The sequence below is a fragment of the Heliconius melpomene genome, chromosome 11 (genome assembly GCF_056956725.1).
Source record: "Heliconius melpomene rosina isolate 202511_hmr_F chromosome 11, ASM5695672v1, whole genome shotgun sequence".
Taxonomy (NCBI): domain Eukaryota; kingdom Metazoa; phylum Arthropoda; class Insecta; order Lepidoptera; family Nymphalidae; genus Heliconius; species Heliconius melpomene.
This window is the reverse complement of record NC_140399.1, coordinates 11,342,610-11,370,003: the sequence shown is the minus strand read 5'-3', so window position 1 is coordinate 11,370,003 and position 27,394 is coordinate 11,342,610. Positions and strand designations below refer to the sequence as shown.

The following is a 27,394-nucleotide window of genomic DNA, read 5'->3' as shown; positions in this document are numbered from 1 at the left end:
CATTCAAATTGAATCTACGACCATTGGGTCTTGTGATTGAGCCACTGCCCCACTTGAACACGAAAGCAAAAAAATTATTGAGCCTAATGAAGACTTTTTACACTCTGTCACCAATAGGGTCCCAAACGGTTTGGCCGATTGAGATGAAATTTTGCAAACATATAGTTATGACCACGTAGATGGTTTTAGGCGAAAAAAAATTAAAAATTCGTTTCTCGCTTCGCTCAACACGTGAACACTACCGAGATTTTGCGAGCACAGCGAGCCAAAATCTCAGTAAAGTAATCATCAAAAATGAGGTCCTGTTCGCGTCCCTAGTAAATAAATATTGGAAAATAACATGATTTTATATTATTTTGTCAATATTCTTATCTTATCTAACATCATTCTTATTAATATGTACTTCATTACTATCTATATTACAAACATAGACATAAGTACATACTTAGACTTTCGCTGGTAATGGTAACCTCTTAGTTTTATTTAACGGGGAATTCCTCGACTATTGGCCACTTGAACGTCCCCAATCCCCACATATCGTATATATTTATTCATAGAATGGTCTGGGATGGTAATTTTACCATTTTTCAATATATTGGCAAATCTTTTCCACTGCCTATTGATATTTTTGTATTCACTGAAGAATTTAATAATGTAACATGAAACTTAATATTATAGTGTTTCTATTGATAGTCGACTTGTCCAAACAAAAAACTAAATCATTCATCATCCAAAATAAAATAAAAACAACAAACATCACCAATAAAACAACAAAATCAAATCGAAACAATAATTTATTGTGTTCTTAGAATACGAATGCATCAAATGTATACACAAGTACTTACAATATGTCTACTTACACAAACTATATATTTACACAATACGTTATAATAAATTACATCGTGACGAAGAACTTTATACAAATAATACTTTCCAGCACATATACTATACAATTACATCATTATCATTATATCATAACAGTTAATGATTATCACCTTTGAGATTTCGTTAAAAAGCTGTTTTTTTTGTCTTATAATCTATTTAAGAGGAATAATCACCTACTTGCGCTTCGGTGGCTTTTTGTGGTAAAAAACTTATTATAATTTGAAACACAACATAGGATTATACATATATATATATATATATATATATATATATATATATATATATATATAATAATTGAACCATACTTAAACAAATAAAGCAATCTCTGTTAGCATCGATATTTCTAAAATAATGTGTAATGTTTTTTTTTAATAACTCCTCCTTTTGAACAAATAGTTTTGATCATAAACGTGATTTTCATTTATTTAAGGTAATAAGTGTTAAGACATTTCGTTACCCATGCATCGCCCAATTTTGTAGCAGTACATACCTAACGTAGCCTTACCAGTGCCAAGAAATGATTGATCGATTTGTATTCTCCACTAAATAAAATGAAATAAAGTTCAATGTATATTTTTATTTTCACTTTCAAATAGTATAAAAATATACGTAACGAAAAAGCAAAAACGGATTTACACTCTTAAGTAGACGAAATACTGTATTTCCCCAAGTGAGAATCTTAATTATGAAAAAATATGAATAAAATTACATAGTTATTAAGTATAATAATTGCTTCCTGGAGTCATATCACTAAACAAACAAATTTTTATGTATAAGAAAATAAAAATGGACATTCCTGTATTTGTTTTCATATGGTTCAATTGTTAAAATCATTTATTTTTTTAATCAGTTTTCACCCATTACTCTGTCATATAGACATAATAACAAAGTATTTAAACAATAATCTATTGATCAAACGTTTATTCAAAGGCACTAATCGAGTAACACAATTCCGATCGTCTCTTATATTATAAATAACGAAAAAATTAAAATGGCGACGATAAGCAATTATTTACACTTACATTACTATAGATTGTAAGACTAATTTAACTTTTGTTATAAGGCTCCGTTTTGTGACCTTACGCTAGACTGATGCGGATTTTGTTTTGAAAATAATAATTTTGTTAATATAATCAAGCTTCATGATTTTTTTCTTATTTGGTTTCACGCTGTATCCCGCTTATAAGTAAGTAAGGCAGAGAGAACTCAGTGTCAAGATACTCCTCCCCCTACGCATCATCCAATTTAAATTGCGTGTAGAATGGCGATACTCAACATCTCTATGTCTTTTTACCAGAGCGAGAAAATGAAAACAACTCGTTCCCCTACATGGGAATTGAACCCACAACCGTCGCGTTCACAGCTAGACCCTATCCCACTGTATAACGACGGTCTCGGGTAAATTGATGATAATTACCTATAAATATAAATTCGGTAATAAAATGTGCACAGATAATAATATATATGAGCATGAAATATAATTGTAGTAGGTATATGCTATAATATAATACAAGGTGAGATCGCGTACTAGACGTACGAGCCTACAGCTAGGCGTGTCGCTGGCTCGGCACTGGGATACTGGAACAGGAAAAAAAGTTAACTTAATGTTTTTTTTTTTCAATTTTACGCTACAAGCACAAGAAACCGTAACCTAATGTTAGACTCTTCCGTTCTTCACTTTCTGTTGAATTCTTGAGCCATTCCATGTTGAATGTCGGAGCTCAACACTGGCAACGCTTTGCCTCGTTACCAGATTGGGAATAGAACCCACAATCGCCGCATTTACAGTCGCACTCTTGTGCCCCTTGTTATGAGAGCAAGAAAATGAAGATAAAATGTTTTTATCACTAAAATTTATATAATAACTAGCGGCCCGCTCGCGGTTACACCCGCGTGAACTATGTTATTATTAATTTCTGTCTCCATGACTACGTCCTAGTGACGTCTATGCAAAATTTGAGACTCCTAGCATTTCTAGTAACGAAGTTTCATACAAACTTTCGACCCCAAAAACAACCCCTTAGAAGTCGAATATTGCAAATTCAAGTCTTAGCGAGCACCTACGTCCTATAAATAACTCCTATGCAAAATTTGAGATTCCTAGCACATGTAGTTTCTGAGATTTCAGGATGAGTGAGTGACCTTTCGATTTTATATATATAGATAACAGAAAAATAAAGAGCCAACTAACCCGTAAAATGCTGGAAAACTGCTATCAGTATTGAATTGAAAATTAACCGGCGTCTTGGGCGATGCGCAGCTATAGCTCAAATAATCATCGGAGGCATGTAGTTGCCGGTTCAAATTCGGTTCCGAAGCACTTCTTGTTATCTTAGGTATCGCTCTCAACATGGATTCTAGAGACGCTAATATTTGTCTGAACAAAGGTCTTTGTTCTCTATCGAATTTGATGCAGTCTTCGTATAACCGTTTCAGCGCTTGTGGCGCGTCCTGGCGGAGACGACGGACATCCGGACGTAGGAGACCTCGACCCACCATCCATAAGATCTGTAATTTATGAAATGAAATTAATCTGTATGAAATTAAATTATAATTTAAGTTGCTAAAGCTACCAGTGTGACTGTAAGCGCAATGGCTGTGGATTCCAAGTTTAGCGAGTATATAGTCTTCATTTTTCTTTTCTTTCTTTATTAGCATATAGCTGATAAATAAATTATTAACGGTAGTCATTGAATATGTGTTTAAAAATGGCTTTAGACAGTTACTGTGATTATTTTGTATTTTTTTGTTTATATCACATAAATGTTACAAAAACAATTCAATGCCATCACAACAATTAACAACTATTCAGTAAATCACATTTTTTTCATCCCATCAATTACCTTACAGCAGTAAATAGTTTACTAAAGTATATTATAACAAATAACAACCTATCATTCCCTCAAAATATAAGTAGTTTAAACCACAAACCAACTAACCTGATCCTTATTATTATAATGCGAATACGGTAATTCCCCGGCCATCAGTTCAAACAGTACAATACCGTACGCGTACACGTCAGACCTGAATGTGTACGGGACCGGTTCGTCCATCCTTATTACTTCCGGCGCCATCCACAATATGGACCCAGTCGGTTGTTGCCATTGCACGCCGCCTAGAGTTGATGAGTCTAGAATTTATTAGATTATTTATTTGTTAGGGAAAAAAAATACTATTAATCAGTACTTGTTTTAAAAAATAAAAACGTTTATTAATCGGACAACCCATGATCTATAAATGTTAGTAATAGTGTTTTAGAAAACGTATAAAAATTTGAACAAAGCGGGATTTATTCATAAAAAGAAATTCTTTCCTAAGTGTGAAATAACGCTTAAAAATGTCAAAAATATTCAATAAATAAATAGCTCTCTCTCTTGCCAAATGATAATTTTAAGCAATTATCTTTGGGTTATAAAATTTGGAAAAATCTACAACAACATAAATAAGTTGTAACAAGCATAAAAGGATTTCGACGTAGCTTGATGAGAATGTATGGCTGAGTGGTCAGAGCGCTTGGACGGTTTCCAAGAGGCGCGGGTTAAATTTGTGTAGTGAGAATAACAAGAACGTGCCAGGGGGTTTTCCAAATCAAGTCGGTCGGTACAGAACGGTCGAAGGGTCGTGGCCACCCTGAAGTTGTAGTATACAAACAACTCACCCGACCACCGCACTTTAGCCGTGGCGAGACCGAAGTCGCCTATTTTGACAGACCAGTCGTCTCTTAAAAATATATTGTTTGATTTCAGGTCCCTGAAAATAATCCAAAAGGTTTAAATTAATATGTTCATTTTATATAAATTATTTATTATCCCGCACATAGCAGGATAGTGTTAAGACACTTCCATTGCCCACTTTTTCCGTTACCGAATTTTGGAAGTATTCCACGTACTTTGTACGTCTGGTACGTACAAAGTACGTTGAATAATAGACAGTAATGTATGTACTTAAAACTAAGTTAAATTTGGAAATCAGTTTAAAAAATTAAGTTAAGTTATAAAAAAGTTTTAAAAGAAAAAAATCTCAACGTTCTTGTTTCAACACGGAAAAGTCCTGTTTTTATATTTTATAAATCGTGCAAAATCCAAAGTTTTGATATAAGACATATTGAAGCCAAAAAAAAATATTAACGCGATATCGACGGCAAAGATTGTTATTTAAATCAGTTAGGATTTAAATAACAATCTTTTGTAAGAAACAATTGTAATAAAATTAAATTTATTTACTCTCAACACATTGTATCACAAACTGGTGACAAAAGGCGAATGGAGGATCTTAGAACACTACCAAAAATACCGCCGAATCCGAATTCAAACAACATACCTACCTATGTATAATATTCTTGGCATGCAAATAATCCATGCCCTGGGCGGTCTGGCGGGCCACGTCGATGAGGTGCAGCATGGGCAGCGGGGTCTCCAGCACATGCAGGTGCTGGTAAAGGGAGGAACCTTCGCACCACTGCGTCACTATCGCAAGCGAGGGTTTGGAGACACAGCCCATAAATAATAGGATGTTACAATGTCGCGTTTTGCGGAGCACTGCTACCTGTAAGTGGATAGATAATAGAAACACATTGTTTGTGGCTTTTTCGTTATTTTATATTTTAGCTGGCCAGTACACAATCTTTTTTATTCACATTACTAGTTTTGTACATACTTGACTGTACTCATATGCAAAAAAAAATACAAATGAATTCCACTAATAGGGTAGGAGGCACCTAGTGTTCTACCAGTTCAAGACAGTTCTGCTATTTAGTTAGATAAAATTGAGGCCATTGTGGCACATTGGGATAGAGTCTGACTGTAAGTAGAAATAAGATATCAGCGGGTCTATTTTATTTTCCCAGCTCAAACTTTCCAAAGTGCAAACATTATACAATGCATCCATACATTGTACAATTAAATCAGTCAGGATTTTATATATCATTCGTTGTTTTATTAAATCCACCGCGCGTGCTCGCTGTCATTTTGTCAATATCAAACAATTTACTGTTTTCTTAGTTTTATGTTTTTATCGAAAAGGAGTACCTTAATACTAGACTCTCTCTGCCCACCCGGATATATACATGCGGGATACAGTGTGAAGCTGATAATAATATTAATCATTTTACTTGATTGGTCAATTTGTTTTTAATAAACATACATAATAAAAAATTTTAACAAATTATACCTCATTTTTAAATGCTTGCAACTGTAACGCCGTTGGTGTCTTTACATTGAGTGTTTTAACTGCGACGGGACCGTGCCAGTGCGCTTTGTACACTGTTCCAAAACTGCCAGAGCCTGTGTACAATGTTAATAAATTATTATATTGCTAAACACAGGGAAAATGTGTCCAGTTTCATATAATGTAATAGACATATTAACAGATGGTATTTTTGCTTTTATGCACTTAAAAAAAACATTATTATTTTTTATTATTTAGTATATTTATTTACTTGCTTCTATTTATACATCTCATATTGCGGATAGACTTATACTGGAAGCCACTGTAGCACAGGGAGGCATGACTACAATTTGCATAGTTATGATTTCGATCCTCATTCATGACAATGAATTATTTTTATCAATATTTGGAATTCGGTGGAAAGACCAACATCATGTTCCCTCAACTAACCCTTCTACATACACGGGATAAAGAATAAAAGTGTTTACTTTTACTCTTTATATATATTTATTATTTTATGTATATAACATATCTAAACACATAAAATACCTATCCTATTCCCAATAAGTATTTCATCTGCATGAATGACCCAGTCGTCGTAGCTCTCTCGCGGCGACAGTGCGTGTTTCCATGATTCGTCGGCAGAACGAGCTCGGGCGCGACGTGGTCTGAGAGTACCAGTGGGTGAGGCCTGTGAATTAAAGCAAATAAATAAAAAAATTCAATTTTTATCGATGTTCGATGCCGCTAGTTCACGTAATATCTCAAATTCAGGTGGAACGACAAAAGTCAAAGTTTTTAGACTAAATTCTTTCGGCTCTAAAGTAGGGTACTTTAAGTAGGATAAAAAAAATCTACAATGAAATTGCCTTTGACTAGTACACATATATTATATTCAAATTATTAATTAACCTGTGTGCTTTGACTCTGCTGATCGCCTTTATCCTTATCATCCTTATTGTGTCTGCCGGAACCCAAGTAATTGGACGACTGAGGTGAATTGTTACACTACAAGAAAAATAAACACCAGTTGTACTATTGGTTTCAAAGTTGTTAGTAGAGATATTAACAATATAGTATTTTGGAGATGGTTTCGGTTACGGATATAATATTATTTCAGATTGTCTAAACAGCTCACTATACTCAAAATAAATTAGACAATATCACATTTGTATATGTCAAATTTTAAACCCCTTTTTTAAGATGGATAAAAATTGAAAACAAACTGAAAGTTTCTGGCTTCATTTATTTAACTTCACGCTACTTTCTCTTAAAGGGATCCTCTGTAAACACTCCATTGCCCGTGCAATTCCCAATTTTTGAAATATTTCATGTTGAGTTGAGTTGAGTTGAAATTCGAAAGGAAACCCCTCAAGTAACAACAAACCTGATTTTGCTTTCTCTGATGTTCCGCTAACGTCATCGGCCGTTGTACCATATTAATGCACACATTTGGCGCTGAGTTCGATCTGTCCTGTTGGTTCAGCGACCGTGGATGTTGTTGCCTGAAAGGTGATTATTGTCATTTATTATTTATTTTTTAGCTTCACGATACATGTCGCACATAGCAAGATGGGCAGAGGAAACTTGGAAACTTTATGTTAAGACACTTCTGTTCCCCATTTTACGTAGATTTCTGGAAGCATTGCGGGTAGACTGGCAGAATTTAACGCCGCGGTTTACCTCAATACCAGAGCGAGAAAACGAAAATATTTAATATATCGTTTCCTCGCATGTGAATCATGGTTTGATTCACATGCGCGTTTACAGTCGCACACTTGTGCCGTTACAGCCCAATCGGCCTATAAAATATGTGACTCAAAAACTTTAACAAAATTAAGCTAATCGTGAAGTATGCTACTTAAAATACTAAAAATATTAAAGTTATAATCTGTACCTAAAATACATAAGCTGTGCAAGAACAAAAAGTAAAACAAAAATATAATTTAAAGTAGTGTCTAAATATCTTCATTCCATTCAATAGTTTTTATTCAACAAGTTGTTGAATAAAAAATACAATGTTTGAATGTTAAAGGTATAATATTCACCAGTTAACATCAAACTCCTCCATCTTCTTTGCAGGAGAGACAGACCTGGGTGTGTATAATTAAAATAAAATATAAAATTAAAGATTTATTTTTTCTTTTAACTTTATGTATATCTCACATACAGAAGAGAATTACCGTTTTCTACCGATATAAACATAAAACGTTGCAAAATCAATGAATGCCTCAATTTACATAAACAGGGAAATAAAAAATATATAAACCCCGAAGTTGGGACTTGAATATATAACCATTGCTTTTAATAGTAAATATTGTCCCACTGTGCCATAACGGTATTTTTAACCGAATTTAATACTAAACAACATCAACATAAATTTCATAATATTATATTTTTGGTATTATATAAATATATATTTTATCCATACTTACTTATTTTGATGATAGCTAAAATGTGACGGCAAATAGAGTATACCGGCTTGTGTTTCGGGATTCTTAGCTAATAACGCTGCATAGTACTTATCCGTCATTCGCACCTATAAAAACATTTAGAAATAAATAAAATGGCAGTTAAAAGGAATCTGGGATCTTACTATTAAGACATTCCATTCTCATTAAGACACTTTCATTCCCGATTTACCACAGAATTGCGTGCGTTGCAGGCATTGCGTGTTAAGTGACCTAAGGTAACGCCGCGCTTTGGCTCGTTACCAGAGAGAATAAATAAAAATATTAAATATAATATTTCAGCTCCTCAAGTGGGAATGATTAACAATTTACTACTATAAAAACAATCCATTCACGAAAATCATTCATTCATAGAAAACACCAAATTTCTTATCACCAAATCTTATTAAGATATAAAAAATTGAAGCAACAATATTATGCAATCTGTTTAGAACATTATCAGTAGGTTTTAGAAGATATATTACGATAACAACTATTTGTGTATAATATATTGATACAGAATTGAATGAATGGAATCTGAATTGGAAACCTTGATTTAAATATATATTATTCAAGCTAAAATATATATATATATATATATATATATATATATATATATATATTAGCTTCACACTCTATCACGCACATAGCAGGAACAGGCAGTAGGAACCTAAGAACCTAATGTTAAAGCACTCCGTTCGCACTGACGAAGAAGAGTCTTCATTTGCCACTTTCTGTCATTTTTGAGACATTACGAGTTCATTGGCATTGGTAACGCTACTCTTTGTCTTATTACCAAAGGAAGTAAATATCTCAAATAAAAACATAAAAGATTAAATATTTCATTCTTCCAAGTGAGTATAAAACCCACAACTGAAGCGTTTACAGTTGCATGCTTATGCCTCTGCATCACAACGGGCTCTAACATATCCCCTACTTTTGTTTACTGAACTAGGAAGAAAAATAATTCTACTTAAATTGTCTCTCAAATGGGAATCAAACCACCACCTTTACTTTTAAAATAGACACACTGTTCCACTGCGCCATAACAACCCAACAGAGCATCAAATTTAAAATAATAAAATATAATCATATTTAAATTCTTTACTCATTTAAAAATATAACTTAATGTGTAACTAATTATTTTTATTTCTGGATTTTCATGTAGTTCTACAGAAAATAATGTATTAGAATTTTTATTATAATTTTTTTAAATAATAAAATATATACTTAAACATAAATTAATATTACCTGATGACATATACTAGGCACTTTGTCCGCACATCTCTGGTGGAACTTGAAGTTGCATTGGGAACAATAGAATCCATTGAAGAGCAACCTCCTACAACACTCACAGAAGGCTAGTGTGAAAAATGTTTTCCGAGTGAACTGGTGCGACATGTGAGACATTATGGGCAGCTTGTCTAGAATTCTTACTGTCACCTAGAAATTGAATTGATAATAGTCTATATTGATATTATTATGCTAAAAAAAATTGTTTGTTTGGGCTCCCTAGTCTCAGGAACTACTATGTTAAGTTTTTTTGTTGTTATGTTGGATAGTCCATTTATCAAAGAAGGTAAAGGCTATATTAAATCATATTAATAGTTTCCATATAACTCACTGTACACACAGTCAGAGTGACCTCCCACACTACTGTGTTGTTGGTAATGCTACAAGTAATAGCTAATGTAAACAATAAGGATATATAAAAAATAGGTTACAAACTTATTTAATTGTGCATTTTTTAGTTGTGCTCAACTGTCACAATGAAAACACCATTTATCAAGAAATCAATCAAACTTATTTAAATATGAAAATTATACAAATACTTTCATGATAAAAAATATTTTGAAACAAAAATTTACATAATTACTTGTTGCTTTATGTATTTTATGGATATATTATAAATACATTTTTATACAAATAAAACTCATATTTTAAAAAATAACATAATAATAAAACCATTATTCATAATTTGTGTTTCTAAATAATTTCAAAGAGTAAAAATAATATACAATAATATTAAAATAAGTTATTGAATTTAAATCAAATTTTAAATGTCTTGTCCTATACTTTAACTAAATATTTGTTGAAAAGTAAATGATTACTTCAAAGTGAAAGTGATCATATAAATTTTATTTTTACACATAATTTCTAATTATGACACTATAAACAATACAAATAAGATAGGTTTAAATGATTACAACAATATTTTCACTCATTAATATATGAGTGACAGTAGATAAATGTTAAGGTTATTGTATTGCAACAATATGTAAACTCTCTTACCTTTATTATGAATAAATAAATTATAAACACTGACCTCTTCAGCATCAATTAAAGTTATGTCGACGTCCCACGATATCACTTGGTTATTGCCCGTCCTAACCACTTCGCACATTTCACAAGTCAAATTACGTAGCTTCAGCGCCTTCATGAGTGCTTCTCGTAAAGTTACTCCTTCTTTAACTTGAACGCTCGTGCGCTGCTGGTGCGGCAGGTGAGCTCTAAGGAACACTTTGGGCTGCCGCGTGAGAGTATCGTACTTTTTCGAGTCATCTTGCCAAGAATACTCCTCGCTCCTATCCGGCGAGTCACACTGTAACAAGTCCCGCAAAGACTGTTCCCTAAGCTCTAAATGATGTAACTTAGCGGTTAATTCTTGATATTCTGAAAGATACAACGGCGGAGGATGCTGCAAACCAGCGAACTTAGCATTTAAAGCGTCAATGTTTTCACGGGTCACATTTATAATACTTTGAATGTTTCTTATTTCGTATGTAGGGTCCGCTACGTCGTCACTGTCTGTAGATGTCGACATATTATCACTGTTGAGAGATAGCGCAGGTATATTTCCATTAATTTTTCTTGAACAATTTTCTTTCTCTCTAGTAACTGCCATTTCTTTTTTTTTTATTTTTTCTTAATTTTCTCCGCGCACACTCGCGCAGATAGATAGATGTTGTTTGTTGCCATTCTATGATAAAAAAATATTTTTGAAGGTTAATGGCTAAATTCGCTCTTGTCTTGAAAATGCGCTGAAATGTGTATAACAATTTAGAATAATAGTAAAATTATATTAATATAAAAACATTTAGTAGATTTTTTTAAATAAATAACTTGTAAAACATTTTATTTTTACAATCAACACATACCGTAATACGGTACGTACATTTTGAATGAAAGTAATTATAGTTGTAAACTAATTTATTTTGAAATTATTTAATTAAAATATTATTATTATTATTTTAATAAGACGCGGTTCTTTATTAAATTGCTTTTTATTAAGGTATGGCATACCGTAAATAATTTGGTACTTATTTTTTGTTATTCTGTAAAAAAAACAATTAGTGAATTGAACGATGCCTGTTGCAGTTATAAAATAACAATTGACATTGACATTTTGACAGAACATTAATTGCCAATGTTTTTGTTTATATTTTATCGCGGTTTATCTTCAATGACTTCAATCTTCATCCAAATAACAAAAACATATATTTAAATATATACATGCCTTAACCAAGATGACCGATATTGAAAATAGCTCCCGTCATGTGTCTTACGAACAAGTTAAACAGATGATCGACTTTATGGGACAACATATAGAATTTGCATCGGGCAGTTTACGTTCTCTAGAAGCTCGTCATACATCTAAAACCTTATGGAATGAGTTAACCAAAATATTAAATAACTCGAAATCTGGCACCAAGAAAACATCTGACGGCTGGAGTAAGGTATGTTTTTTAACATTTTTAAATTGTTATTCCACACTTAGGAAAGAAAAATACTTATTAACAAAACGTATAACCCGCGCCTCTTTGGAAACCGTCCAAAGGCTCTAACCAATTAAGATATACATTCTTTAGAGAGCATATGGCTTAGTCCAAAGTGACCAGAGACGCGCGGATTTAAATCCCGCTACGTTCAAATATTTATACGTTTTCTTAATAAGTGGAAGAAAGTTGACGTTTTTTGTTAAAAATATACAAAAAATAAATTTTCATTTACTTTAAAATAATAAACAAATAAAAATACGTTTATAATTATTTTTTTATAATTATTCTAAAAGTTCTTCGATTTTAGTACTGGAGTGATTTTAAGAATAAACTGAAAAATAAAGTTAACCTTCTAAAGAAACGAAAAAGGACTAGTTTAACAAAGCATAACATTAAGCCTTTATCAAGATTAGAAAAGAGAGCATTGATAATACTTGGACCCCACTTTGAACGCAAGATATCTAAAGTATCTGTTGATCCTTTCAGTGGTATAAGTTCTGTAAGTATATTTTTTATTTGTTTTTTTATATCTTAATGCTGTGTCCCTCATTACACACGGTAGGCAGACTAAATTTAGTGTTAACACACTCAACTGTGCCACCCAATAGTGTGTCGAGTGTCCAAACTCGTAATAAAAATAATTTATTTTCCTGACTGGTAATCAAACCCACAATTGTCGCATTTACATTCAGATACAGTGCTACAGCATCACAGCCCTTCATTATTACCCAAATTATAAAATAAAATGTATTATTTTCTACTTAACATCTTCCTTATGATATGTATGTATAGGATGTTTCTTTTGTTATCACAGAAAGAAGGCCCACCAGTTGTAAAACTGGAAGCATACCATGAAAATGAAAGTGAATATCATAATCAAAGTGATTGTAGTGAAAGACATTCAGGTAATTTAATAAAAAATAATATATGTAAACATTTTGCTAGGTTTTTTAAAATTTAATCAATAGATACAAGTCACCATATATTAAGAACCTATAGGTTTTTTCCCATGGTCCTAAAATTATTAAATTTAACAAGAAATGAGAACTTACAATACCAACAAAGGCAAAATAAAAATAAAGGAAATTTATTGTTATATGTTAAGATCAGAGAGAAAATCCTAAAAAACTTATATTTGTAGTTCATTTTATACAAAACTAGCAACCCTCTTGCGGCTTCGCCCGCTTTAACTACTGGATTATTCATATAATGTATGTTTGCAAAGCACTTAAGATAATGTGAAAATTAATTAAACCCTAATGCAACCCACATTTTCATAGTTTCAATAAGTATTTTCCAATTGTTTTACACAGCAAGGATTTTTTAGTAAGTACCGTAATTTTAAATCTGTACTAATCTTTTCAAGTACTTATTAAAATATATTTAAATGACTATTTTTAGATAGTTAAATGACTATTTTTAAACGGAAGAAATTATAAACAAAAACCTACCTACTAATAACTACTACAAAAAATATGAAACCAAGTATATCGCGCTGAAATAATACATTCAACTTGAACTATCCAATACGTGCAAACGCATCTAAATCTTCGTTGCTATAAAGGCAGGCTTTTTTTTCGAGCTTGTGGTTAATGCTGAAGAGAGTATTCTGTCCCTCATAAAAAGAAAGCACTACGTGGCTGCCTGTGAGGAAAATTAAATAGAATGCATCGGCCGGGAATCGAACCCGGGCCGCCCGCGTGGCAGGCGAGCATTCTACCACTGAACCACCGATGCGTGTAAGGATTTTTTGATATTGTAACAACTTCTAAAGTACTTATTAAAATGAAAAACAGTTAAAAGACAGTTTTGATCTACTTTATATGGCCAACGTAACTAATATACTTATACTTATTTATATGCTGAGAGTAAGGAATAAGTGAAACTTGAGTAACATACAGTTGATGTGTCAACGGCGGGATGTGTCAACAATTAAATGCGTTTTTCTGTAAAACTATTCGCAATTTCGAAAAAGTGTAAAAAGCTAATTTTATCTTCGTTTAACGTAGAAATTTAATAAAGTATTTTAAAGGATAAGGATTAATACCATTATGGAAAAATATCCCTCACAATAAAAAATATATTGAAATTACAATTTTTAGACAGAAATATGATCACTACACGTTATTCTTAAAAGATACGAATATGCTATCGCGGACTTTTTTTGTAGATCTTATTAAGGGAAACAATACTCCACTACATTATTTTCATGTAGTACTTACCATTAAAGCAGCGCATGCGCGAAAATGTCTCAACGGGTAGGACTTTATACACATTTATCGTATTTATGTTAATTTACATAAGAATGTACAACTAATAAACTATATATAAACCTTCTATGAGAAATACTCGACCTAATGGTGAAAACCGCATGAAAATCCGTTGGGTGGTTTAGAAGAAGAAGAGTTAGAAACAACAGACAGACACGAAAAGCGACTTTGTTTTATAAGATATATAGGATAGGATAGGATGAGTAGAGCATATACACCTAAATTTAAGCTTTGCAACTTTAAGTCAGTGTACATGATGATACATTATGATATTGGTGTGGGTGCCCTTGGTGGTGAGACTGACTCTCACTTGACCGGTTTTGTTATAATGGGATAAACTAAGTTTCTTTACTGAGTTCACTTACAAGTTTTATTTTATGAAAACTTTATTGGATATATGTAATTGAAAATTATTTCATAAGTTTATCATCAAATGTATTGTTAATGTTGTATGTGTTCCAAATTTAACAGAAATAAAATTAAATATTTTAGATGGCAGAGAAAGCGTCATGAGCGAGGATTCAAATGAAGAATTTCACAATGACTCTGATGGTGATTCAGAAACACCTATTATACAAAGTAAGACTTTGTGCTACTTACTGTATTAGTAAGAAATTAATTATTATTATTTCACCGCCGCGTTTTGCCTCGACGTCAAAGTGATCAAACAAAAATATGAAATATTTCATTTCCTCGAGTTTGAATCAAACCCATGATCTGTCGCGTTTACAATCACGCGCTTGTGGCCCTGCGCCACAAGTCGTCTCTGGTAAATCAGAGATAGTGCTAATGGCGGAATTCAATACGTCGCTTTGTCTTATAAAGCTAAAATTATATGAAAATAATAATTGTATTAGTACACAAATATTTCTTCACATTAAGATAAAATCTCCTCAGGTATATATCCAAAATGGTTGATAGAAATAGAAAAGAAACGCACAGATGCTGATCTATCCCGTGCTAAGGCAGAGGAACAGAGAGCTTTGGTTTCAGCCAAAAATGCAGATGCCGCATTAATTCAGGCTGACGCCTTGAAGAAACTGGCTGAAGCTGCAGACAAACAGGCTGAGGCACTAATGAAGATTGCTAACATGTTAGAATGTAGGGTACAGAATATGCAACCTATGTGATATGAACATTATGAGCGGAAATTCTACTTGTGATTCCATGTATATGTATATTTTATATAGTTAGTAAACCTTTTTTTTCTGTCTTAGTCTCTTCATGCTGTATCCTGCACATAGGGTAGGTAGAGGGATATGTGTGCCCCTGCACCACATCTGGCCTCATAGCCATGATTTATTAAATATTATACTTTTATATTATATTATTAACAAAACATTTCTTTATTTGCATTGTACTTATTAAATTTATTTAATTAAGATGGTCAGGTAAAACCTGTTAAATATAAATATAATGGTTGACATTCAAAATGAAATTAGCACTAAAAGTAAACTTGGATTTCTTAATAAAAAACTGTAAACCATTATGCAGTTACATTTTTTATTATTGTATAATAAATCTAGTATAAAATGACACAACAACGCACCTTCACGCTTTATCCCTTGCAGGGTAGTCAGAAAGAATGGTGCACCAAACGCTACGGTCTCTGCATACCTCGACTTGTCCACTATCATTAACCTCTTCATTCATGCCAGGGGTCCCTTCAGGGGGTCCTCATGCTTTTTCCGTGACCTTCCTCCAGTATCAAAGACACTGTTTTCGAAGGTCAACCAGGGTCTCCCCCTACCTCACTTACTGCTCACTTTTCCCTCTTTTTTTTTTATTTTTATGGAAAAAAGACAAGGCAAACGAGCGTTCGGGTCACCTGATGATGATCACCGCCGCCCACGACCCCGTGCAGCACCAGAGGAGCTACAGGTGCGTTGCCGGCCTTTGAGGTGGAGATAGACGCGCTTTTTGAAGGTACCCATATCGTACCGACCTGGAAACACCGCCGCGGGTAGGCTATTCCACAGTTCGGTGGCGCGTGGAAGGAAATTCCTACGAAACCGCCATTTGCCATTCTTTCATCACTCATTCATTCGACGTGCCCAAACCAGCTTAGCATGTTCTTTTTCATTCTCATCCTAAAGTGCGTGAGTTATTTATAGGAATAGCTTTTTTAAAATTAAATAAATTATACACTTTTTTTTAAATTAAATGTTTAATTTTGTAATTTTGTAAAATAAATTGCTTATTGAATTTATTCTATCCTTTTCTATTCCTTTTAGAGCAAATAAGTCTAGTTGCTCTACATTTTAGCTTAATTTCAGTTTTTCCTTCCTTAAGATATACTTCTTTAATTGTCTTTAGAGCATTTCAAAGTCATCCCTCTAAAACAATGATTACCATGTTAAAAATTGTACACTTTTATTTAATAGTAAATGTTAGGTACCATATTTTTAAATAGTATACAAAGTTATAAGTTTCAGATGAAAAAAAATGATTTTGTAAAAGTAAAAAACCTTGCATTTTCAAGACATTAGGGGTTGGAACTCAGTGGCAGGCATTGTTTAACAGAGAAGGGAAATAAAAATAATATAAATATTAAATATATAAAAAGACACTGATTTTTCTACTTCATACATTCCTTCTGGCATGACTATGCCATGCTACTTCTAATATGGTCATGCTACTTTCGAACAATCTAAAACTGGTGAAACTGTCTTTTAAATATGTTGATTGATTAATACTTTGGATTTCACAACAAATTAAGAATCTTTTAAAAGAAAAAAAATAAACAAACCATTTCATTGTATTCTAGAACATGTTTCCTAATAGCAGATCCGTCAACCCAAGTAACAAAGTCCTCTAGAGATCTTGTAACTAAAAACGCAGGGTCTTTTACCACTTCCGGACCAACTCTCACATGTCCCTGTTCTATGAATTTTGTTGCTTCTTTCACTGTCTCTGACATTTTTTCTGTAATGTTAAGATATTATAGTGGGGTAGGTATAGAGAGTAAAACAATAATGTTATAAAATACACAAAAAGATTAAAATGGAAACAGACAGGACACATAATCTATCTATATATATAAAAGGACTTGTCCTCACTGACTGAGGTAAGACGCACGCACAGCCGTAACCGCTGATAGTGGAAACGTGGAATTTGGACAAAACTTTACTTTCATAATCTGGACATCCACTAAGAAGGGATTTTGGAAAATTTTAACCCTAAAGGGGCGAAATAGGGGTTGAAAGTTAGTATGGAAAAAAATTTAAATCGGCACCGATTCTTATAAAATTTGAAATTCAGACTCTTAAAAGTGTTTAATTGTACACGTGTTTCATGGTTTTCTAGAATTCTTTCAATAAGGGTGCAAATAAGGGGTTGAAAGTTTGTATGGAAAAATTCTTAAATCACCACCGATTTTTATAAAATTTGAAATTTAGACTTAAAAATATTTCATTGAACACATGTTTCATGGTTTATTAGAATGCACCCCTAAATACGTAAGCGAAGCTGCGCGCGTCCGCTAGTATATATATAAAAGGACTTGTCCTCACTGACTGAGGTAAGACGCACGCACAGCCGTAACCGCTGATGGTAGAAACGTGAAATTTGGACAGATGTTTACTTTCCTAATTTGGATATCCACTAAGAAGGGTTTTTGTAAAATTTTAACCCTAAAGGGGTGAGATAGGGGTTGAAAGTTTGTATGGAAAAAAATTAAATTGGCACCGATTCTTATAAAACTTGAAATTTATATTTTTAAAAGTATTTAATTGAATACGTGTTTCGTAGTTTTCTAGAATTCTTCCGCTAAGGGTGCAAATAAGGGGTTGAAAGTTTGTATAGATTTTTTTTAATCGGGACCAATTTTTATAAAATTTGAAATTCAGACTCTTAAAAGTATTTAATTGAACACATGTTTCATGGTTTTCTAGAATTCTTCCCCCTAAGAGTGCAAATAAGGGGTTGAAAGTTTGTATGGAAAAATCTTCGAATCGCCACCGATTTTTATAAAATTTGAAATTTAGACTCTTAAAAATATTTCATTGAAAACATGTTTCATGGTTTATTAGAATTCACCCCTAAATAAGCTAGCGAAGCTGCGCGCGTCCACTAGTCAAGAGATAAAAATGACAATTATACCAAAACAATAACAGAATCATACCCACAAGCTGGAAAAAGGAGTAGAGGACAGTAAAACAATAGGAAGATAATTTTGTCAAGGTGGCACGGAAGCAATGGATGAGAATGGCTAGGGACAGAAAATACTGGAATGTTTTGAAGACCTATGACAAACTATACTACATATATTATACAAATTTGTTCTGTAAATAATAAATAGAGGCTTATGTTAGATATATATATATATACAGACTAGTGGTCAGATACGTGAAGTATGTAGGTTAGGTTAGGTTTTTGTTGGAATTTGAGATGCAGTATGTCAAATGAATGAATTAAATATATTGAATGATACAAATAGTTCATTCTTCCAAGTGGGAATTAAACTCACAACTAATATGATTACAATTAAAATGCTGTCCTATTGTGGCACAAAAGCCTCCATTGTTTATATAGATTTTTTTAGTACCTTTATTTCTTCTATTTTTATTCCTGACTCAGGAATTGAATTGTGTCTTTTAATACATAATGTCTCAAACTTAACAGGAAAGCAGGAATTAAGTAACATTGCTTTAAAATACGAAAAATAAAGGAAAAAGCAAATAATTAGGTATTTAACACTTCCAGATTTCTAAGAAAAAAAAAATTTACATTCAATACATACGTCGAACCATAACAACAGGTAGTCTTCGTCTACAAAATGAACTTGCTGATACATTGGTAGCAAGAACTAAGTCCCATCTTGTTGGAATAATACCCATTTGATATAATTTTTCTAATAATTGTGCGCTTGACTCTGTCCTAAACTCTGCACTTGCATCTAAATCTTTTATTTTATTTGCTAGTTCTCTAATTTCTCTTGATATTTTATTGTATCTGTTAAATTAAGGAAATATAAAAAAATATACATTATAGCATTTTTAAATAAATAACCTATAAACATAAATAACTGAATCAAATTTATTGTAACATTACTTTGTGTAATCTTCACGCTTTTGTACATGATATTTCTTCATAACCTTCACTTCTTGTAAATTATTATCCACTTTCCATGATATAAAATCAACTTTTTTGAGAAGTTTTTGCTCGTGAAATTTTAGTTTGCGAACCATGGTGTAATAATTTAAACTATATTAAAATTCTTTTCGGACGAGATTTCGACTATTAAAGTACTGGAATGTTAATTAATAATGTAAAATAATACGAAAACACGTGCAAAAGTAAAATATAAATATTTCCAAATACTGACAAACGTCAATCATTTATGACATTTACAACAACAGATTAGAGTAGAGATTACTTCGATTGAAAAAGTACACTATGGTACCAACTACTTTGGGTTACAATTACAAGTTTACAATCACTGAAAACTCGTCACGTCATACATATTATAAAAAAAGAAACATAATTAAACTGCATTTTTATACTCAAGAATAAACAACTAGTTATAATACGGTATACCTCTTATACAGTACCTACGGTATGGTTAGTCCTCTTATACCTTATTATCCTTATTCACTAAATATATATATTTCTGGTGTACTGATAGAATATAACTTTAATTTAAAATATTTCTTCTTATCATATCAGCAATATATGTCACAATAAATTTATATAAAAATATAATCAAATGCGGCAGCTATTCGGTACATCCCTATTCCCTAGTGTCCGTTGAACTTATTTATCAATAATTTTCGGTGCTGTCTAACACTTATAGTATAGTTTGTATTAGGGAATATTTGTCACTTTATTTAATAATTTATCAGTATCTTCCTAATAAAATGAGTGGGAACGAAAAAAACAATAGTGATATGTTTTCACAGTACCTACTAACATCTAAATTGGATGAACTTGAAGAATTAACGAGCAACTTGTTTGCAGAATTACAAGACTCAAAAAAGGTGATGGCTGAAATATTTACAATGATGAATACTATTCCTGAGCAACAAAAAGCTAGTAAGTCACAACAGATTAATGGTCTCAGACACGAAGATATATCGCAGTTTCTAGTCACACCGACGCCTAATTTGTTACTGCCAGATATGTCTCAAAATACTGTGGACATAGATTTAGATAGTATGATTGCTGATGTGAAAAAGTACGCTGAAAGCATAAAAAATAATATAACCACTCTGAAGTCTCAACAGGAAATAGCTCAAAATAAAATTGATCACATCAATTGGGAAGAATGTGCTTCAAGTTTGGATCAGTTTGGAAAACGCATAGCAAATATAAAATCAGCTAAAACCAATGTTGGCAAAAGAAATATAGACTTGGAAGCAAAAATGGATATGCTGTGTAAAGATATCAACATGTTTACCCAGGTGACAACTTAAGCCTAAGCAGTTGTGATCATATTATTATTTAAAATAGTCAAAAAATAATATGATCACAATACATTTACATTGATGTACCTATGCACAAATAATTTTGATTGCACTTATTTCATTTATATGTTTAGGAAACAAGTATTTTTCTTGCTTGTTTAAAAACATTAAAAATATTTAATAAATAAAATAGTGTATAAGAGTTTTGAAATTACTTGATGAAAACATATGGATTAGTGGTTACCACTAATCCATATGCAGAGCACTTGGGTGATTTCCAAGAGGTTCAAATCCTGCTATCTTAATTTTTTTATATATTTCCTAAATAAAGAGATATAGAACTCAACTTGTAATATCTTGAAAATTGCATTTATAATAAGTAGTTTTCTTGAAATGTCTACTAGGTTCTTGCAGGATACAACATGAGTCTAAAAACATGATACAATTTTTATAAAAATATAGATTTCTAATCATTATTTATTTTAGATGGTGCAAGCTAAGACAACATTGAGTGAAAATAATGAAAATTGGGTATTAACCAAGCAAGATGACAAAGTTGTAGTTTACGAAGACCTCATTAACAAATTACTATTTAGCACTAATGAACTTTCATACTTATTAAACAATAAAAAGTAATTATGTGCGTTCTTAATATATATTTTTGTTTTTATAATTTTTCTATTGTTACCATGTATGCTCTTAAAATATTGATTTATCTAATAAATATTTGTAAAATGCTGATGGTCACCCATGTGCGTTTCATCATACAACAAAATTGAACAAAACAAAACAGTGTATTGGGTATTTAAAGTTGGAGATTGGTAAAAATAAGTCAAAATATGTATAAAGTTCCATATTTTCAATAGTGAAGTTTATGTGAATGTATCATTGTATTATATTGGATCAATATTTGGGTGCTACATCATCTTAGAAAATATCAACTTTTACAAAACATATTGAACATTTTTAATATTTAATCTCTTAGTTGTTAAGTTTATTCTAATATGTGTAACATTGTAAAACATGCTTATTGTTTACTAGCGCCCCCCCCCCCCCGCGGCTTCGCCTGCTTGAACTACATGGTTGTTCATTTAATAAACAGAATTGACTGACAGTCAAATATGTTGATATCAATGAATAATTTAATTTGCTCATTCAGAAACATACTTAAATGTTAAATTATTGATTTGGGTAAAGATTCATAATTCTTTGTAAAATAACTGTAATGATTCCATATTACAAAAAATACCCAAATCAAATTGAATAATCGAATATCAAATTGAAAATAATTAAGAACCTTCTCCTTGTTTTAAAAGTCCGTTTAAAATACAGATTTATTATAAGTATAGATATGGATTGCTATATATTTGCAGGCAAACTTATGCCTTCAGTTCATTCAAAAGACTATAGCTTTTTTTAATGAACCAATTTTGGTAAAACACTGTAGATGTTAAGCTGGCTTAAAATAAAGAAATTGGTGAAAGTTTTACTTAAATAGTTTTAGTATTTTCAGAGATTAGCGTGACCATACATACAGACAGACAAGAAATTAAAAAAATATATTTTTACTTTCTATTATTATTTTTAAGTGTCCCTCTATCCATTTCAGTCAAAAATACTAAATGTACAGACAAAATATTTTTACTGATTTATTATATTTATAGTGATTTTATGTTGATCTCATTTTGTTATTTTATTTTATTCAATTTATGTTTACTATTATTCTAGTGACTTGTGTCCACTATTATTCTTTAACAGAAATAACATGAAGATGTAATGTAATTTATTACCAATATCTAATAATGTATAAATATTGTATCTGATTGTAATAATGTACTTTTACTTTAGAATTAAAATATTAAAAATGCTAAGCATTAATGGTGAATTAAACATACCATCAAACATATCCATCATACTCTTGTAAATTGTAAACAATCTAATAAAAAAAAAGTAAACTCAGTTTGTATTTTTATTTAAATAAGTTTTATTATAAATTATATTAACACTAAATATTATGTACTAAATATTAATGAATATATAGAAAGACTTCATAAATATATCACTATCAAATGCATAACAGAAATTGAGAAAGGAATAATAAGAAATAATAGTGATGTAAAAAAAAAAATATATAACCAGAAGAATGAAAATTGTATTGTGTTACTTCAACATAAAGATGTCATATCAAAACAATTACAAATGTCATCAACTTGAGTCCCGCTCATATCAAAGTAGAGTCAAAAATGACTGAAAAGTTAGTCTTTGTCGTTCAGTCGCATTCTTTTGATGTTTTTATCGTAGTCAGAATTTTCAACAGGCTCAAGTTCATTGGTACTTTTTTCGTTAGGTTTTGATGGCTTTTCATCAGCTTCCAAAACCTTTAATCTTATACCAACTACAATTGCACCATCCAAAGTTGTCATTGCCTCCTGAGCGGCATTCTCAGATGCATATTTGACAAACCCAAAAGTTTTGTTGGGTATAGTGGACACATTAATGAGATCTCCAAAACGACAGAATACATCCTGTAGTGTGGCTATAGGTGGTGGTTGGGGCTTACAGATGATGAACAACCTTCGAGCAACTCTACTACTAATATCTACTATTGGTTTTTTTGGAGGTAAAGTGACATTACAAAAATTGAAATCTTGAGGCTCATCTAAGTCAATCTGACCTGAAGCGGCTTTAATCAAAGAAGATGCTTTGGCTATGGCATCTGCTAATACTTTTAGGTCAGGTGTTCCTGAATCTACAGCCATTTTGAAATTATTTGCAATATTTGATAAGTGATTAGCAGCCATGCTCAAAGTATGCTTCTGTGATCTTACAGAAATAATCTCTCCTGATGGAAACTCAAAGTTATTTAATTTTGTAATAGCATATTCAGCATATTTTTTATCTTTATAAGTTATTTGTGCCTTGCAGATACCACTATAAGTGTCTACAGAGTAATGACATTGAATTAGGCCAGGAATGACATCAAAAAGTTGCTCTATACATTTTTGGGGAACTTGTGGAGAGCATTTTACTATGATAGTACTAGTCTCTTCAGAGTTACCTACTGCAAATCCATTCCTATCATATTCATTGTCAGGCGGACCATATCTATCATTAGTGTTATAATTATTTTTACCTACAATCATATTATCAAAATCTAAACTGTTTCTACTTCTTTTTAAGTCGTCTCTTGGTGTGGCAAAGACAGGCTTATAATGTTTATGACATTCTTCATAAGCTTTAGCAGCTTCATAGAATGTTTTATATTGCACATAAGCAAAACCTTTGCAAGTGTCAGTTACTTTATCCTTTTGCAAATGGACTGATTCAACATTACCAAAGTTGGAAAAATGTTGTCTTATTTCAGATTCCGCGGAATCTTTTGGTACTTTAATGAATAATCTTTTATATCTATCTTCATTTTCATTCTGTGTACTTTCATTTTTATTTACTGCAACCATAACTTTCATAGGTTTATTGTCATTACCAATAAATTTTAAATGTAATTCCTTGATTGCAGCCGCTGCTGATGAAGTCTTGTCATACTTAATATAAGCTACACCTTTGGATTCGCCAGAGTTACGGTCTTTTGGCATATACAAATCTTCTATTTTTCCAAAACGTTCGAACCGCGAAAGTAAATCATCCTCTCTCAGCTGTTTGTTGCAAACAACAAATATTCTTGAATGAGGAGGCTCATCTTTCCGCTCGGGACGTGCAAAGCTCATGGTGATACTTTGTGGAAGTCCGCTGGTCGTCGTTAAAAGTTCTGTTGCGTCACTAATCAAGTCAAACAATTCAGTCAATCGTCACGCTCTTTTCATAGGAATCTCTTCGGGCACAGTCATATAGTTAGTTAAATATCACTTGTAAATGTATTGTCTTCCTAAATGAAAAACATTACTGCTGCTATCAACCTAATATTTCTAATTTGTTTAAATACCTTCCATTACAAAAATTATGAAGGCCTACGCTACGTATACTCATTCAATTCAAGAACAACAGATGAGGAAAAAACAATATACAATTTGTTGCTACAGCTGTCAATTCAAAACTGTGACATTGATATTTGACATTAACTTTTGAACCTAAAAAAATAGTACCTTTAAAAGGGGTGGAGAGAAACACTTTTAGACTTAAAGTTACGTTTTAACAATGCGTCCAATATAAAATATTAAATAATATATTATACTCAAGTACAAGTTAATACTCTTTTTACATGTACCACACAGTAAAAAATGTTTTTTATACTGGTTGTATGGGATCAATAGAAGTGCCATTTAAGACGAATATAGAAAAATGTTGAGTTACTACTCTTTCGACAACATTTGTAGTAAAATAAGAATTATTTTAGGAATTTGAAGTTTATTATAAAATATACTTATTATGAGGCTATCATGGTGCAGGGGTATAGTGTGACAGTTGTGGCTTCAATTCCCACTCAGGGAAATAAAATATTTAATGTTTTCACTCCTTCTTAATAGTAATTTTAGTAATTTTATAAGTCTAGTTAGTTTTTTCTTTTTTTGTTTTGACGATTTTGAAAGATTATATAGTGTTTCTTGTTTTCCACTTTATGTTTATGCACTTTATATTTATAATATTTAACCGATAATTAATGCTTGAAAAGTCTAAAACGTCATTAAAAATTGTTTAAGGGGCAAAGACGCTGGTGGCTGTGACACAGTTTATACTAGTACGGCTACCAACGCACTCCTCTTCACTCAAGAGGCAATTTGTAACATTTAAGTTGATTTGAATAAATATATTTGATTTGATTTGATTCTTTCTGGTAACAAGACAGACCACGCCGTTGAATTTCGCGGAATAGAAACGGAGTATTTTAACATTATAAGTTCCCAGATTCCCTTTGTCAACACTAACAGTGTACAGCTGCTACCAGTGTATACCTGGCGGGATACAGGATAAAAATGAAAAAAAAAAAGACAATTACGTAGTTTTTAAACCTTAGGGTACACAGTAAGCCCGTAAGTGCTTACATAAAGCAATAATCTTCAGGCTTAATATTTTGTATGTATTTATTCTTTGAATTAAAATGAGATTTTTAAAATTTCATACAAGCAACTTCTTAATATTGACTATCGGCCGGTTTCTGAATTGAGTATTTGAAGTTAAGAAGAAAGTCTCAAACTGTACTCAACTGTTACTTAAGCATTTTCTTGTTTCTCATTTGAGTTTTCTCAAACCTCTCTCAAACCATTCTCAAAATTTGAGCATTTGACTGAGTAGCGTGGTCACAGAACACGTGCTTAACTCATGCTTTTCAACATATTTTGCGTTTCAAAACTGAGCAAAACACGTTTGACAGTTCTCAAACCATACTTATGTCAGTGATAAGCACAGAACACATTTACTCAAAGAATGTTCACTTCATACTAAAAAATGGGTGACAAAACGATGCTGCTGCCATCTCTTAGCATGCCCAACGAAACACAACTTGCGGGAAATTCAAAATTTGGCTTTAAATCGATTTTTATTCAAAAGCCAGAATTATTACTCCTTCAAAATCATTTGGAAGTATTATTATTTAAATTATGTAATATATATATATGTATGTATTTATGTTTGTGTATATATATATATATAATATTTTGTTAGTTTGTATATATTATATTGTATTTATTATATATCTGTATGTATTTTCAAAATTGATATTTTATTTTTATTTTTTTTATTTTTGCACGCCTACACTTTTTGTTCTCCCACATGACAGGTTGGCTGGTAGAAAATGCTTGTTAGCGTTAAGCCCGCCTATTGTACATTTTTTTTTATTTTTTTTTTGTGCAATAAAGAATATAAATAAATAATTTATATATAGTACAATAATAAAAAATAAATGCAGAAATAAAACTAATAAACATTTTACATTTTCTTTATTGTTATTAAACATTTGTTTTAATGATATTTTGCTTATAAACATTTGTTTTAATGATATTTACATAAACAGTATTTCTGCAAAACAATTAAAATATACTGCTAAAGATTACAACATTGCTACAAGACAAATTTGCCCTTATATGTTAAAATAACAATTTTAATTTTTATAAGTTTAATAGAACATAATCAGCAAAAAATATATAATTTATATATTTATTAACCTATAAGATTGTGGGCAGTTGTACTTGATTGTTGTATTATTGAATTTATTTTTTTTAAAAAATTACAGACAAAGATAAAATTAATAAAGTAGGTAGGTATAAGGAACTTAATACAGTGTTGGTCAAATTAAATCTAACATTAATATACAATTACTTATTTTTAACATATCTATTTTCCTTTTTAACAATTTCTGATAATCTGCAAATTGTTTATTTTTAACTAAACAAAATCTTTTTACTGTTGTGGAAGGCACTATTACATATAAAATCAACATTTTCTTTAAGATGTTCCTCACATTGGGCAAGAAAACTAAAATTTACATC

The 27,394-nt window shown here is 31.5% G+C and overlaps 5 protein-coding genes across 9 annotated transcripts; 2 read left to right on the top strand and 3 right to left on the bottom strand.

The window, feature by feature from the left end:
• Positions 1 to 776: 776 nt before the first annotated feature.
• Raf (serine/threonine kinase raf oncogene) lies at positions 777 to 11,499 on the bottom strand. 2 transcript variants are annotated; one of them, XM_085192465.1, is made up of 13 exons: positions 10,828 to 11,499; positions 9,753 to 9,944; positions 8,487 to 8,590; positions 8,100 to 8,144; positions 7,439 to 7,556; positions 6,964 to 7,059; positions 6,601 to 6,742; positions 6,055 to 6,167; positions 5,210 to 5,430; positions 4,544 to 4,635; positions 3,825 to 4,015; positions 3,077 to 3,393; positions 777 to 2,463 (listed from the first exon to the last, which is right to left on the bottom strand). In XM_085192465.1, exons 1-13 carry the CDS (start codon positions 11,404 to 11,406, stop codon positions 2,433 to 2,435), a joined length of 2,241 nt encoding a protein of 746 aa, XP_085048591.1. In that variant the 5' UTR covers positions 11,407 to 11,499; the 3' UTR covers positions 777 to 2,432. The 2 variants fall into 2 exon arrangements, with proteins under 2 accessions (XP_085048591.1, XP_085048592.1); XM_085192466.1 differs by lacking the exon at positions 8,100 to 8,144 and having other exon boundaries at positions 10,828 to 11,498.
• Positions 11,500 to 11,886: 387 nt separating this feature from the next.
• LOC146534912 (uncharacterized) lies at positions 11,887 to 16,755 on the top strand. The gene is made up of 5 exons (XM_085193554.1): positions 11,887 to 12,238; positions 12,588 to 12,779; positions 13,095 to 13,185; positions 15,043 to 15,129; positions 15,448 to 16,755. Exons 1-5 carry the CDS (start codon positions 12,029 to 12,031, stop codon positions 15,678 to 15,680), a joined length of 813 nt encoding a protein of 270 aa, XP_085049680.1. The 5' UTR covers positions 11,887 to 12,028; the 3' UTR covers positions 15,681 to 16,755.
• LOC146534911 (U3 small nucleolar ribonucleoprotein IMP3) lies at positions 16,699 to 19,739 on the bottom strand. The gene is made up of 4 exons (XM_085193560.1): positions 19,603 to 19,739; positions 19,292 to 19,503; positions 17,300 to 17,475; positions 16,699 to 16,886 (listed from the first exon to the last, which is right to left on the bottom strand). The coding sequence occupies exons 1-4, from the start codon at positions 19,737 to 19,739 to the stop codon at positions 16,863 to 16,865; spliced, it is 549 nt and encodes a 182-aa protein (XP_085049686.1). The 3' UTR covers positions 16,699 to 16,862.
• Positions 19,740 to 19,984: 245 nt separating this feature from the next.
• On the top strand, positions 19,985 to 22,913 carry LOC146534910 (uncharacterized). 4 transcript variants are annotated; one of them, XM_085193557.1, is made up of 3 exons: positions 19,985 to 20,112; positions 20,509 to 20,951; positions 21,441 to 22,913. In XM_085193557.1, exons 2-3 carry the CDS (start codon positions 20,532 to 20,534, stop codon positions 21,588 to 21,590), a joined length of 570 nt encoding a protein of 189 aa, XP_085049683.1. In that variant the 5' UTR covers positions 19,985 to 20,112; positions 20,509 to 20,531; the 3' UTR covers positions 21,591 to 22,913. The 4 variants fall into 4 exon arrangements, with proteins under 4 accessions (XP_085049683.1, XP_085049684.1, XP_085049682.1 ...); XM_085193558.1 differs by lacking the exon at positions 19,985 to 20,112 and adding an exon at positions 20,217 to 20,343; XM_085193556.1 differs by lacking the exon at positions 19,985 to 20,112 and adding an exon at positions 20,243 to 20,273.
• LOC146534909 (RNA-binding protein 45-like) lies at positions 22,910 to 24,679 on the bottom strand. Its single transcript, XM_085193553.1, has one exon. It carries the CDS (start codon positions 24,677 to 24,679, stop codon positions 23,210 to 23,212), a length of 1,470 nt encoding a protein of 489 aa, XP_085049679.1. The 3' UTR covers positions 22,910 to 23,209.
• Positions 24,680 to 27,394: the final 2,715 nt, after the last annotated feature.

Coding starts and splice junctions, on each gene's coding strand:
- Raf (XM_085192465.1), bottom strand. CDS start 11,406: ATGGCAGTTACTAGAGAGAAAGAAAATTGTTCAAGAAAAATTAATGGA. Junction 8,145..8,486: donor TTTAGCTATCATCAAAATAA/GTAAGTATGGAT, acceptor ATACACACCCAG/GTCTGTCTCTCCTGCAAAGA. Junction 7,060..7,438: donor ATCAGAGAAAGCAAAATCAG/GTTTGTTGTTAC, acceptor TTTTTCTTGTAG/TGTAACAATTCACCTCAGTC.
- LOC146534912 (XM_085193554.1), top strand. CDS start 12,029: ATGACCGATATTGAAAATAGCTCCCGTCATGTGTCTTACGAACAAGTT. Junction 12,239..12,587: donor CATCTGACGGCTGGAGTAAG/GTATGTTTTTTA, acceptor CTTCGATTTTAG/TACTGGAGTGATTTTAAGAA. Junction 13,186..15,042: donor TTGTAGTGAAAGACATTCAG/GTAATTTAATAA, acceptor TAAATATTTTAG/ATGGCAGAGAAAGCGTCATG.
- LOC146534911 (XM_085193560.1), bottom strand. CDS start 19,739: ATGGTTCGCAAACTAAAATTTCACGAGCAAAAACTTCTCAAAAAAGTT. Junction 19,504..19,602: donor AAGCGTGAAGATTACACAAA/GTAATGTTACAA, acceptor TTAATTTAACAG/ATACAATAAAATATCAAGAG. Junction 17,476..19,291: donor ACCTGTTGTTATGGTTCGAC/GTATGTATTGAA, acceptor TTAACATTACAG/AAAAAATGTCAGAGACAGTG.
- LOC146534910 (XM_085193555.1), top strand. CDS start 20,409: ATGAGTGGGAACGAAAAAAACAATAGTGATATGTTTTCACAGTACCTA. Junction 20,952..21,440: donor ATATCAACATGTTTACCCAG/GTGACAACTTAA, acceptor TATTTATTTTAG/ATGGTGCAAGCTAAGACAAC.
- LOC146534909 (XM_085193553.1), bottom strand. CDS start 24,679: ATGAGCTTTGCACGTCCCGAGCGGAAAGATGAGCCTCCTCATTCAAGA.